Source organism: Sphaerodactylus townsendi, linkage group LG01 (assembly GCF_021028975.2).
Source record: "Sphaerodactylus townsendi isolate TG3544 linkage group LG01, MPM_Stown_v2.3, whole genome shotgun sequence".
Classification (NCBI taxonomy): Eukaryota; Metazoa; Chordata; class Lepidosauria; order Squamata; family Sphaerodactylidae; genus Sphaerodactylus; species Sphaerodactylus townsendi.
In genome coordinates this window covers 155,830,458-155,845,376 of record NC_059425.1, presented here as the reverse complement: position 1 = coordinate 155,845,376, position 14,919 = coordinate 155,830,458, and the positions used below count along the sequence as shown (strand labels likewise).

The following is a 14,919-nucleotide window of genomic DNA, read 5'->3' as shown; positions in this document are numbered from 1 at the left end:
CTTTCTTAGCTGAATTTTGTCGTTAAAGTCCTTGGATGAGCAACCGATGCCATATTGTTTCAAAAAGATGGGGAGTGTCAGGAGCCAGTCATTGGATATTAAGGACTTTGATGTAGGGCCTGAAGACACTGAGCTGATTCCTCATGAGGGAATGCAGATAGCAGAGCCAGCTCCAAACCCATCCCTGCAAGCCAACGCAGAACCTGATGCCGTGGAGCACTTAGAAGGGAATGCTGTGATCACCAAAAGTCAGCCTGGGTTTCTCATAAGCAAGTCATGCCAAATCAATCTTATCTCCTTTGTAGCTAGAGTGACATGCTGATAGATGAAGGGAATGCTGTGGATGTAGGATACCTTGATTTTAGTAAGGCCTTTGACAAAGTCCTCCATGATATTCTTGAAAACAAGCTAGTCAAATGTGGGCTAGGCAATGCTACTGTTAGATAGATCTGTAAGTGGTTGACTGACCAAATCCAAAGAGTGCTCACCAGCGGCTCATCTTCATCCTGGAAAGAAGTGACTAGTGGAGTGCCACAGGGTTCTGTCCTGGGCCCAGTGCTGTTCAATATTTTAATCATTTTATTTCATTAATCCAGAACCTTTAATGGCATATATTCAAATAAAATAAAAACACACACGGTACAGTAACCAAACATGAACTTACAATGATCAGGCAAAAAATTGATTAAGAGCGCTTTCTTGTAACTATACTAAGAAACCTAGATATTTTCTCTAAAGCAGCACCCAAAATGTTGTTCAAAAGAAATGTTATCTTTTGTTGCTCAGTCCAGCCTTCAGAACTGGCCAAGAGAGATAGCAGAATTTAGCTGTCTCATGTAGAGGGCAGTGAAACAACACATGATGTATACATTCCTCATTATGTAACCTACATAAACAACATGTTTCATGGTTCAGGATATTTGTACCTCTTCCTTGTCTCACAGCAGAAGGTAAGACATTGCACCTAGCTAAAGTTAGTGCACGACGCAGCTTAGGGTCAGGAAGTAAGAACAAATATTTGGACATTTCCCAGGAGTTGTGTGAAATACCTAGGGAAATTAGCGAGCAGTACTTGCTAGCCTGGGCCATCAAGCCATGTTACTCAAACTCATAAAGTTTGCCTATGATTGTCTTCAGCACATGGCTAAGGTGTCCACAGTTAGACCCAGGGCAGTCACCTTGGCTTCAATAAGAGCCCACTGATCTCTAGAGGACAGGGTGGATAAAGCAAGAGAGTTATCATCATGTCTAAAGCAAAGCTTTACCCAGTATTTGAAGGTTATACTCCAGGCCCTGGTCTCAAGGAGGTGTTGACCTGCCTCCAAACAGAGAGCGGCACAGGGTACTGAATGGGGCTGGCCAAAGATTTTATAAAGGAAGGTAGATCGGACCCGTTCAATATCCCTATTCCACGAATGGATTCAAAGAGGGACACCATGTAAGAGTTGAGCACACGCCTTAGCGTTGAAAACCTTAAATGAAGCAGAAAGGAATCCGTGGCCCTTGTTGAAGAAGAAGCGCAGTATGGCCTTAACGGTGATTTTGCTGTAGCAATGACCCTATTCCAATGAGAGGACCAATCTGCCCTATGGTGAAAGTGCAGGCTCTAATTTATCAGAAACAGGAGTGTAACTGGTTTCTCTCTCTCCTGTTTCTTTTCCTCTTTAACTGATACACAACTGGTTGTTGTGGGGTTTCCGGGTTGTGTGGCTGTGGTCTGGTAGAGCTTGTTCCTAACGTTTTGCCTGCATCTTTGGCTGGCATCTTCAGAGGTGTATCACAGAGAGAAGTCTGTTATGCACTGTGTCTAGCCTTCGACAATACATTGATACACAATTGTTTTCACTATTAATCTACTTTTGGAGCATATTTAGTCTGATTGACTTGAGAATTTTTTTAATGTATGTACAAAAATATATATTTTATGCATAACTGAGGAGCTTATGGAGCCTCCTGTTCAATTGTGACCCTTATTTCAGTGCACAGGGACCAGCTTGCGTATTACTAGAGAAATGGTTTATCTACCGCAGTGGTGGCAAACCTATGGCACGGGTGCCAGAGCCCCCTCTGTGGGCACGCACAGAGTCCCCACACACACACATCTAGGCTGGCCTGGGCCACTGGACTCAATTATTAGCATTAAACCTAAGACCTAGTTTTGGGGAATCAGTGTAGGTAACCCTGTTAAGCGCTGTTAAACTCCACTGATTTTCATGCGAAGAACTAAAGCGTAATCCTTTACCTGGGAGTAAGCTCAGTTGCTGGCAAAGGGGCTTGCTTCTAAGTAAACCCTCCTAGGGTTGTGAAAAGTTTCACGGTTGCTTCAATGCAAAGCCACCGACTACCACCAAGCTTATTCCCAAGTAACGCACGCCTCGGAGCCAACTGTTTTTTCTAAACTGAAACCTCAGTATTCAGGTTAAATTGCTTTGTTGGCACTTTGTGATAAATGTGGGTTCTGGGTTTCAATTTGGGCACTTGGTCTTGAAAAGGTTCGCCATCACTGATCTACCGTGAACAGTGAATATTGAATTGGCACACAAAAAGAGACTTCAGGTGATCATTTAACTAAACTCTGATTTGAAATAATTTAAATATGTAAACACTATTCATAGGAAGTTAATTGTTCATTTACTTACAGTGTAATTTTAATTAGAATTATACCCTTCTAAATCCATTGATGTCAATGGGTATAGAAGGCTGTAACTCTGTTTAGGATTGCAGTGTTAGGTATTTGGGAGGCGAGGACAGAGAAAACTTTTAAAAAGTGAGGATGTGTCTTTTTAAGCGTATCACAGCACAATCCACAGAGGGGGCCAAATGGAATCCTGGAAGTGGTGAGGAGGCGTGCTGATGCAAGTGCCCACTCTACCAGTGTAAAGGACAAATGCCCCAGCAGTGATGTGTGAGGGGGGGAGGGGGGATTTTCCAGTGCCTGAACCTGGAAGCTGCCATGCACATTGATGCTTCTCCATAGCGGGAACCTGTATCAGTGCTGATGTGGCAGTCCAAGGGTGAAGCCAACTTCAGTGGGTTTTCATAGAGCATTTGACTCCCTGCACTACCTGGAGACTTATGCCATGCTTTAGTGTGGGGTTGTCCATTGGGCTGCAGTAGAGGTTTTCATCTTGGTCAGAGAACTTTTTAGTTTTCTAAGCTTCCCGCCCTGCCTGAAACTGGTTAGGAGGCAGTGCAGACGTGTTTATGACAGTGCCATCTCCAGCTTCTAGTAATTTGCTCAAGCTGTTGTGGAACTGCCCCCACTCCCATGTGGATTGCCCTGTTAGCCTGCAGTTCTGAAGCATGTTTAGATGGCTTGAGAGGGAGAGGCTGGCCTCTCACTTTTGCTGCATAGTGAGTATCTGTTTCTGTAAAGCAGACCTAGCCATTCTGCTGGCTTGGTGGTCTACTGAGGGGATACAAAAGGAAAAACCAGGCATAATGGCTAGCTGCTAAGGCCAGTCCAAATCACTGGATTTCTAGGAAAAGTAGCTGTTTTTGTATTCCATTGGACTATACATATAAGGTATTTTCCACGCATGGACAATCTTGTGAAGTTTCCCCGTTGCTGCTAAAGATGGTAATACAGCACGGTGGTGATGGGGTTTCCACATGGACAGTTTCCCTGTAGATTTGATGCCACAGCCTCTCAGCAGCAGCCTTTCCTTTCCTTTCCCATGTGCTACCATGTGCATTTTACCTGACACATTTTAAAATCAGGAACTAAATATTTATTCATTCATTTATTATATATTTATATGTTGCCCTTCCCCTTGCAGGCTCAAAGTGGCTTCCAGTGTATTAAATTAGTATCAAGACATAAAACCCTAAATAACGTTAAAAACCCAGATGTCAAATGAAATCAAATTCCAATTATTTGGTTTGTAACAAAGTTAATATTTTTAAACGTTTTTTAACAGGAATTATAATTTTTTTGAACTAATGTATATATCTATCTTTTCTTCCAACAGGGATTTGCGATTTAATAGAATTAAAGAAATCCAACCTGGTGCATTTAGACGTCTTAAAAATCTGAACACACTGTAAGTTCTACTTCATCCTTCATAAAGCATCCTTTGCCTTTTGTTTTAAGCATTTATTGTTTACATGTTGTATAAATTATTTACCAAAATTATTTTAATGAAGGCTAATCAAAATTGATTTAATGTTGATTCCAAGTACTTTCCCTCTTAATGCCTGTTTTCAGTTTCTCAGTTCCTTATATGTTTGATACCTATTATGTACTTTATAGCCCCCACAAAAGACCATGTGTACTAACTTGATGGAAAATGTTTTGTTCATATATTATACAGGCAAAAATAGATTTGAATAATTAACCATCTATATTTTACCTTACAAAATCAATTAAAATAGAGCTGATTGAAATCAATCTTAAGAATGCCCATGGTTAAATATGCTCAATATATGCTTCATATCTCTTATCATAAAGCCCTAATTAATCTGCTGTAAATATTCCTCTTTTTAAAGAATGTATAATGTATGTCTGTGACCAGCAAATGCCAGTTGGTGCACCAGACATTGGCCAGTGGTCATCAGTGATTCATGTTTTTGCCATTTCTGAACTAAGACATATTGGGCAATCGATTGGAGTTAATATTTAATGCCATTTCTGCTGTTCTGTGTTTTGCTCATTTGAAGTCTTCGAAATGTACTTATTTATGGTAGGAAATTTTCCTCTTCTTGCCACTCCCTCAAATATGTGTTACAGAATGCTAAACATTTGTTTAAATAAATTGTCCCATATAAAGTAAAGCAGATACTGTTTCTGCTTAGGTTGTATGAAGAATTCTTAGATTTCACTCCATGTTACTGAAAATTTCCCCAGTATTGGAACCAGGTGTATAAGTGCAGGTGTATAAGTGCAGGGCTAATGTGGATGGACAGAAATCTCTGGATCTTAAACTCCAAAATTTTGCAGAGTAATTTTGGGAGATTGCTAAAATAAGAGCCTCCCAATGCATCTGGATACCTTTGCCCTATTTTCTTTAATTTGAACCTGCAGCTGTTCTCGAAAAGAGAAGTATTCCTGTAATAGATAATCACAGCCTGTTTTCCTATACCTCACATATATACTACAGGAGGTCCGTTTAAGTTGGTGACAAATGTCATCAGTTTCTGAGCCTTTGTTTTTTACATGTCTGTTTGTTTTTTGGGCAAACGAAAGAGAGCATTTTTTGTCTTGTCTGACATATTTGTTCCCCTGTGGCTTAGAGCAGTTTTACGGAAACTTTCACATTATGGACTCTCTCAACAACTAATTACCAGCATGAATTATGATAGAGCTAGGGATCTTGTTAAACTTAGAATCATAGATGTCGAGAGGCAACACGATCTGAATAAACTTAAACACCCAATTTTCAGTAAAATAATGCTGAATAAACTTTCAATAATGTCTTATCTTACTTCTTTGTTTAACGTTAACTATCGAAGAGCCTACAGCCTAGTCCGTTACAACGCCCTTTTGTCCAACTATACCAACGGGATTTATAACAAAGTACCAACTGAGGGTAGAATTTGCAGTTGCTAAATAGGAGGTGTTGAAAACTCGGAACATATATTATTTGAATGCTCAAACTATGATGAGATACGTTGGATGCTTCTGTCCTTTGACCAGACAAACTCTCCTTTGGCTAAGAAAGAAAAGGTTAAAATACTGTTATCAGATACCAATAAAAATCTAACGTATTCTGTTGCCAAGTTTGCCTGGATATCAAGTAAAATCAGGAAGGCCCGACAGAGCACTACTGGCTCTGCCAGCTAATCCTTATTATTAATTATTATTAGACTGACCTTCCACTCATTATCTTGAGCTGATGTTCTGAGTTCCTGAGGCCTATTATCTGCATTTTGTTAACTGTTTTAATCTGTATATTTGTAATATCTGTAAATTTTATGATTTTAATTCTTTTGGATCTTGCTGGTCAGTGACCGTAAATAAACTATGATGATGATGATGATGATGAAGAAGAAGAAGAAGAAGAAGAAGAAGAAGAAGAAGAAGAAGAAGAAGAAGAAGAAGAAGAAGAAGAAGAAGAAGAAGAAGAAGAAGAAGAAGAAGAAGAAGAAGAAGAAGAAGAGAGCAATTCTCGATAATTTTTTTTGTTAGGTTTCATATAGCTCCCACGCCTCATCCAAGTGTTCGGGCAGTAAGATTTCATTTTTCAGATCCATAAAGTTCTGGGAGTGCAGGAGGTCCTGAATCTTATGTGCAATTAAATCTGACCAAGCCAGTAGTTGCTATATTTCCACTGCAGAAATTTCTTCAAGTAGATTCGTTTTATGGGTGTATAGTGGAACCTCGGTTTTCGCCGGTAATCCGTCCGAAACCCAAAACCAGCGAAAACCGAAGCTACGCTGTTTGCACATGCGCTACTCAAACGGCTTAGCAAATTTATGCAAAAAGCATAACCTGGCAAAAACTGAGGCAAAAAAACGGCCGGGGGCAACTGATGAAAACCGAAACCGGCAAAAATCGAAGGTGACGATTACCAAGGTTCCACTGTATTTTCATGAAGTGCCTATATTTTGATTTGGGGGCTTGTTCTATAAGTTTCAATTTTGTTTTGGGTTGCATTTAAAAAATGTGCTGAGAAGAGAAAAGAAATAACAGTTTTCATTAATTTTCTAGACTTCTGAATAACAACCACATCAAAAGAATACCTACTGGAGCATTTGAAGACCTTGAAAATTTAAAATATCTGTAAGTTAATATCTCAATGTGGTTTAGTGGTTGAAAGCAGTGGATTCTAATCTGGAGAACTGGATCTGATTCCCTACTCCTCCACATAAGTTGTAGACTCTTATCTGGTGAACTGAACTTGTTTCCCTACACCTACCCATGAAGCCTGCTGAGTCACAGTTCTTCAGAACTCTCTCAACCCCACTTATCTCACAAGGTGTCTGTTTTGGGGAAAGGGAGGGAAGGAGTTTGTAAGCCATTTTGAGACCTCCTTACAGGAGGGGATGTCTTTCCCCCATAGGTCTTTTCCCCCTCTCCCCTCTCTTCCCAGCAGTTTATCAGATCCCAGACCCCACCCTCCTTTGACCTGGTCAGGCTGGGTCAAGATATCCTTTCCCCCTAGATCACTTCCTGATGGTTCATCTGGAATCTCTTAAATCCTCCAAATCTATGGTACCTGGTTGGAGAAGGGGAGGAGGCAAAAGACTTCATTCTAAAAACACTTCTGTGCCTTTGAAAATTGTGCTAAAGTCCGCAGAATCTCAACTAAAGTTGCCCCTGTTGCTGCATGATAGGCACAACTGTGCTGGTCAAAAACTGCTTAATGGCTTGTGGGAGACAGGCCAGAATAAGCCACTTGGCAACCCCATAGCTGAACAACTAGATGTACACTGGTGATCTTGTTGCTGTTGATTATGTTGTAGACTTGACTGTGAATGGCATCCATTCTGGCCCTTATTCCTGTTGAAAAGCTGCCGGTATCGGTTCAAAAGATGCACAGGAATAATATTGTTCTGCTGTAACTGCAGTAAAAAGCAAATGGGCTCCAAACCATAGCTCTTAATTACCTTGTGGATGCCTCAGGTTCCCCTCACTCTTTGGAACTCCCATGTGCTGGAGGGGGTGGGGAATGAAGTATGACCACTGAGCTACCATTCACCTAGGGATTTGCAGTGCAATGTGTGAGCACGTCCTGCTGGTGCTGATGTATGGTTCTCTGAGAAGTAGAAATGCTCATGGTATAGTGCCGTGGTGGCAAACCTTTGGCACTCCAGATGTTATGGACTACAGTTCCCATCAGCCCCTGCCAGCATGGCCAATCATAATTGGCCATGCTGGCAGGAACTGATGGGAATTGTAGTCCATAACATCTGGAGTGCCAAAGGTTTGCCACTGCTGGTATAGTGGTTGTCCATAATCCAGGATGGTAGTTGTGACCCTGTATTCCCTGTTGGCTAAAGGTGAGCATGGTTTGCACAGGCATGAATGACAGGATGGTGATATAACTCTGACATGTCTGTTACCAGTAGTCTTCCCCCTGTTCCCTTTTCTGCACTGTTTCATGTTTACAGCTAGCAACTGTTGAAGCAATGCAGAGATTAGGTATGTGGCGCATGGAGAAACATTTACGACTGTCACAGCTTGAGTTGATGGCTCCCCTTCCCTTGCTGAACTGTGAGCAGGTACATTTCCTTGTGTGCTCAGTTGGTGATGTGGCTACTCCTGTTTGGACTCTGTGTGCCTCAAGGGTCATGAGAAGATGCAAGTTAGAAATGTGCTTTGGCAGTGTTTGTTTTCTTCCTGGACTTTTGGCTTGAGGTGCCCTTCCCTAGAGTTCTTGTTGTCAAATCCCAGCCTGGGTCCGACTTGAGGTCAGAGAGATGTAACACCCTGGAGATAAAAGGATCCTGATTGAAATTTATATTGAACTTGGTTGTGCTATGGTTGGCTTCAGGCTCAGTTGGTGTCTTAAGTTGCATCATGCCTTGGGAGTGTGGCAGGAGGACAATTGTGTTGTTTTCAGTACATTGACTCCTGTGAATCTGCTTAACAGTTAAGGTCATGTTCTGAGGCTCCTTTCCTCCAAATATGCCAAATGCCATTTCTGGAGAATGGTATTATTATCTCAATAATTAACAATATGCAATTGGGACTTTATGCATCTGGCCCCCTCACTGTTGGTCTTCAAGAGGCAAAAATGTTAAACAGCGAAACGATTTTTCTATTTTGGAAAATTTCATTTAACTCACAGTTCTGTGTTTAAAGGGAACTCTGCAGTATTTCTAGGGGTCTAAGAAAGTAAAGTTATTTCAGAACTTCAGTATTCAGCCTTCCAGGCAAAATAGTTGCTTAGCTTCAATGTGTGGTTCATTGTAAGAAACATTTTAATAAACTCCAAACATTTTTTGCAACATTAGAGGGAGAGATGAAGATCTCTGTGCAACAAAATAAACTGTGAATTCCAAACAAACAGTAAGACAAGGAAAAACAAAAACTTAACTGACTGGAGACTACCGTCAGATGTGCTGGAATACCTTTTTTATACTGCTCTAATATACTGTTGTGCATTCTCTGTCTCTCATTTATTGAGTAATAAATCATGAGCAATTTGAAAAGTAAAAACTTGTATGATTTCTTCAATGTTGCCTTATAAGTACTTGAAATAGGACTGCGTGCCTTTCAGCTGTGTTTATGAGAATTTACTTCATGCTTAGGAAGAGATTTGCAATCATCTTTGTGATGAAAATTATGTCCGTTATATGATAGATCCACAGCGTCTGGTAAATATGATAATATTTTCCTCAGAAACACTTCCTATTTTGTAGCTTCTTAACTTTCTTAACCTTTCACCTTGATGGTTACTTAATACAGTGGAACCTCGATTTTCATCGGTTTCGGTTTTCATCGATTTTTTCAGTGAAAAATTTGTCTCGGTTTTCATTGATTTGCCTCGGTTTTCATCAATTTGCAGTAAGGTGCAGGGGTTTGTGGAGAAAAATCACCCGGACAAAGCTGTTGCAGGCCGTGTCTGCAACTTGTTTAATGACAATGTCTTGCCCCATTTCAGACAAATCTTAAAGAGGCGTTAGAAACAGACCTCTTTGGATGGCTTTCTGGTGCGACATTGTTCCACTGGCTCTGAAGCTGGTCCTAGTGTTATTGTTTGTAACTGTTTTCAGCATTAAACACTATGTTTATTCCCCCAAAAATGTGTTTTTGGTATGTCATTTGGAGTGCCTAGAACGGATTAATTGGATTTACATTGATTCCTATGGAAAAATTTGCCTCGGTTTTCATCAGTTTTGGTTTTCATCGATTCTTTTCAGACGGATTACCAACGAAAACCGAGGTTCCACTGTATTAGGAAATCTTCTATATATTTTGGTCATGTTTTTGTTTATATCTAGATTTTTGATTCACAAAATGCTTTAAGTAGGAAACAGCAGAATTTGCTTTGGATGAGTTAACATCTTTCCTTAGTGAGGAATAGCTGCAGAAATCTTGATGAAATGGTTCATAACACATGGTCTCAAACTTACCAGTACTGATGGACCAAATACCTCCACCTGAGACCTTGGAGAGCTGCTGCTAGTCTGAATAGACAGTACTGGCCCTGATGGACCAATGGTGTGATTCTTTATCAGGCTGCTTCATGCATTCATGTTTTCTGATATATCTGTGTATTGTGTTGTGACTACCACCCAGAGGCGTATCTAGGGAAAATGTAGGCCAGTGCAAAATCTGAGCCCCCCCCTTTTATGGGCGGCCACCCTCCCCCACCACAACCAAGCAACATGTTTTTTTACACCAGGTCTTGAAGTCAGTGTATGGCCCCGGGGGAAGAAGGAGGGGGGCTATTTTCACCCCCCCATGTGACTAATTAGCTGCAACTCAGGGGGATTTGACCTGATATATCCCCCTGGGCGGTACGCCCCTGCTACCACCAATCGTATGGAGTCAGGTCTTCCTGTACCACTGGCCTTTGGGAGACAACTGCTGATTAATTCTGATTTTCAAAAAGGGCAGAGGTGAAAGTCACAGGATTTCCAATTTTCATTTTTATCCCAGATAGTAGGACTGACAGATTCTCAAATAAAAGGGTTTCCACCCCCCTAGTGTCTATGTATATATGTCTTGTTTTGTTGCCTTTTAATGTGTATTTGGAAAACTGTCCTCATCAATGTGTCACTTTAATTCCTTCCCACATTAATGTAAGTCTTGTTTGTGTATACTAATATTACTGATTGTTTCTTGTTTCAGCTATTTGTACAAGAATGAAATCCAGTCAATTGACAGGCAAGCATTTAAAGGACTTGCCTCTCTAGAACAACTGTAAGTGCCTTTTCTCTTCTGTGCTGTCATCTGCTTGGTTGCCTCAGAGGAAAAGTGCACGTTTTGGTCAACATTTCTTGCCTGCATGCCTTGCATGTCTGCACGGAATGGGTTTTTAGTCCAATATGGTTGCACTCACTGGAATGTAGAAAACATGTATGTCAAATTCTTTCTTTCTATGTTCATACTGTGTTTGTTGTTACATTTAAAGAGTCTCATATCACTTTATAATGATTTTGAAGAGCGAGCATGATTTTACACACATTGAACTGTGTGTATTAGGTTCTTTTGATTTTGTGGGGGGATGTTAAAGGAATTTCTTTTAATCTCAACAAAGTAACCAAAGAGCATCAAAGCAATGAGTTTGATTTCTCTATTTTGAACAGTTCTGTCTTTCTAATGGTGTTACATTTGGCCTGCTTTTAGCCTCAGGGCTTTTTAATTCCAGCCATTTTAAGGTGGCAAATACTGTTTTATGATCCCCCCCCCCGCCTCTTACTGTATGTGTGTGTGTGGGGGGGGGTTGGCTTGTTTTAACATTGATGATTGTTATGTTTGCTTTTTTAAAAAAAAAAACAAAGTTATTGTGTGATTTATTTCCTTTGCTGACCTAGAAAATCTTGGGAAAATCAGAAAATAAAATTTCTAAAAAATATATCAAATAGAAGACAATTCCTATGAAATGTGTACATGAGATTACATCTGGTTGGGGTACTCTTTCAAATGAGGAAAACCCCATGTGCTTTCTAATATGGTACAGTCCCATGAAGGGAGGCCTTCATTTGGCTTTTTAAAGTCAACTGTCTTCATGAGGGCCATTATTTATTGAAAAATTTCATTAAACAAGACTGAATTTGTACAGAAGGGCTCATTTGAATGTATTTTATATGTATTTTAAAGGTGTTCAGTTGCATCTGTGCTTAATGTATTTGCTCATAAACTGTTAAAATAAGGCACAAAAGCTATACAGAGAATACAGGCATTTCAAATGACCAAAGTCTGTAGGATAGTAAATTAACAGATTGTTCCTTTGGCCATGAGTCGGTCTGCTAAGTATATATTATACCTGTTGACATTCATTTGAAGAATGTCAACCCCATTCTTTATGCTCTCTGATGTTTTGCTCATGTGGATGCCTAGTTGTGAAAGTGAAGAACTATGCATGACAATCTGATACACATAAATAAGTCAATTTGTTATTCCAAGCAGAGACAACCATTTATTTCCCTTGAACTTGTGTCCTGGGTTGTTGGGAGTACTCTGTCTTCTTAAAATTTGCTTTCAGATTGCATGTGTAGAATTTAACAGTAGGGATAAAAGAAGCTTTGCTCCTTCATTTCAGGCAGCTGCGCTGTTAAATAGGGAACGCACAGCAAAAAGTTTTCAATAGATTCTGCCTTCGTTCTCTATTTGCAGAATGGTTCTTCACTGTACTAATGATAATGTAACTTTTGTTCTCAATTACCAACAAAGCTGTTAATTGTGCTACCCATGTTGATTGATTGTGACATATTTATTATCTCAGAGTAACTGAGGTTAACACAGGATAACTCTGTCTAGGTTAATGGGAAAGGCCAAGGAGTTAAATTGTTCATAGGGCTTGTTTGCAGCACAGCTCAGTAGGAATGCAGTTTAACTGGCATGCAGCATTATTGCTTTTTGTGATTCCCCCTCCTCTCTCCTATCTTTCTACAGTCCAAAATGCTGAAAATCAGGATAGATGATAGCAAATTCTGTACTGTTGACATTAACGTGTAATATGCCTCTCCGGCCCTCTCCCCTTTCCCTGAGTGTGCATATTGTCTTCTCATAATTTAATTAAGGATGGATGAATGTCCTCTTTTACATTTCTTTTTGTTTCTGTATGTTGTCCTTGTTGAAAAGGTTTGGTCAGCCCCATTATCTGCTGTTCTTGATGATCTATTTATTTATTCTATGCATTTTTACACGTTATATGTAGCTTATGTGTGTGATTTATACATACAGTTTACCACATTTATACATACACATGCAATCCTTATTTATTGATTCACGAATAATATTGAAAAATAATGCATTTCACTGGAATAATTCAGAATAAGGAAACCCAAGAAAGGTACAAAAGAGAATCATGAGGTCAGTTTGTACAAGGGAGAAGCCAAACTGAAATGGAAATATTGAACCAGCAAACTTGGGAAGATTGATAATAACTCTAATTGTAAAATGGATTAAGTTGGATATTCGGTTTCCAACAAGAGTTTGGTGGATCAAAAAGATCATTCATTGTAACATAGTTTATGATTGCAGTGGTTTGTTATCTTATCAGTGTTGAACTTAGATCTGTCTAAAATATATAAAATGAAGAGTGCAGGTGCATATGGCCATATATATATATATACACACACACACATACATACACACTCATACATACACACACACATATATACACGCACACATGTGTTAGAGTTTTCTATTTATAAATTTGAGCTGAGTTTCAAAATCCAATGAGTAATTGTAATTTTTTGTGCCCTGTCCTGGATGGCTTGGGTTAGCCAGTTCTCCTCAGATATCGGGAGCTACGCTAAGTGGGATCAGCCCTGGTTACTGTTTGGATGGGAGACCACCAAGAAAGTCGAGGATAGCTACACAGAAACAGGCAGTGGGAAACCACCTCTGAGCATATGTTGTTTTGAAAATATATAGTGGTTGCCGTGAGTTGGCTGCAACTTGACACTACCAACTTGTTTATAACGAGGAAGGTCTTGGCTAAGAATTACTGCAGGTCTATTTATTTATAGAAATCCGCTGTAGATAATCATGTTATTTCGGGGGCCCTAAATTGAATGGAAAGACAGTTTCACAGAGCAGCCTTAAGGGTTGCGGGGTGGGTTGGGGGATGGGTTTAGGGATATGACCATCTCTTGCGCCAGCATTTAGGAGATGTGCCAGTACAAGGACCAAATATGGCAATTTAGGCCCCCAGCACCACTGAGCCACTCTGCACTGGCGTTGTTAGTGGATTATGGGGTGTAGCAAGCATTAGTCTGCTCCCTAATGTTTTTCAGCTCAGGAATGCCGCCGGACAGTGGTGCAGAGTTGCACCAAAGAGAAGGAGGATGCAGCCCATCAGCAGTTGTAAAGTGGAAAAGCCAAGTATCCCCAGTATTGCACCCACTCCTGTGAGGCTACAAGGAGCTCTAGTTGCCAACTAAGAATGTGACTAATCACCTCTCTCCCCTTTGGCAGCCACGCTCCCTCCTCAGCACCCAATGACAGCCCCCCTCAGCTCTGCATAAACCCCAGTTTAATGCCCCACAACTCATGAGAAGGCCGTGCAGCATGGGATGCAGTCTCAAAAGGCAAGAGCCCCAGACTCCCCCTCCCACCATTGCCCCTGTGCACAAGGAGGTTTGGGGCTGGGGTTGCAATCTCTGCCAGGGAATGTGGCCTTTGCTTTCAGCTGGATGCTGGAATGGCAGCTCAGGCAGTTGCTGGGCTTCTCCTCGGGCAGGACCGTACAAATGGGGGCAGAGTCCCACCATGCTGAGTGGATAACAACACAATCCTTGGACTCATTCCCTTGCAGAAGCAAACTCCCAAGGACTGGATGCCAAATTGGATCCATCATTTGCTGTTAGTTTGAACATGAACTCAAGACAGGTGAGGGTATTTTGAATGGCACAAGACTTTGCTGGGTGGGGGTTGCAGCAGAGGTTTGCTCTGAGGTCACAGAGTGGACTCTTGGGCAACCCATGAGAGACCTGTCAGTGCCCACCAAGGAGCTGTTGGCCTCTTGCTGAGGATGCATGTGTCAGTGTTTTGTCATTCTGCAGGTGGAGATCCAATAGGGAGAGCTCTGGCTCCAACCACTGCTCCCCCATGCCACACTGTGCCCTGGCCACAGAACAGTCCTACTATTGAAAGGCATCAACTACAAGCAGCTGGCTGCCCCTCTTGGTTTTCTGCCCTCATTAGAAGCCATCACAGAAGAGTTACACCCATTTTCTTTAGGATTACACAGAAGTTGATTTTAGTTCTCTTAACTCCTTTGGTCTTGAAGCCCTCCAATAAAGTGTCCTCATTGGCACAACTATTTGAGACTCTGGGCGTTATTTGAATTTAGGTGG

At 40.9% G+C, this 14,919-nt stretch overlaps 1 protein-coding gene across 3 annotated transcripts in view; it reads left to right on the top strand.

Annotated features, from left to right (window-relative positions):
• Positions 1-14,919, top strand: part of PXDN (peroxidasin) — a 67,581-nt gene that overhangs the window by 27,818 nt on the left and 24,844 nt on the right. For 2 of the 3 annotated variants that reach the window (XM_048497937.1, XM_048497952.1), the window contains exons 2-4: positions 3,972-4,043; positions 6,650-6,721; positions 10,742-10,813. In XM_048497937.1, coding sequence (XP_048353894.1) covers positions 3,972-4,043; positions 6,650-6,721; positions 10,742-10,813 — 216 coding nt within the window. The remainder of the gene's footprint in view (positions 1-3,971; positions 4,044-6,649; positions 6,722-10,741; positions 10,814-14,919) is intronic. The other variant, XM_048497945.1, reaches the window with a different exon arrangement.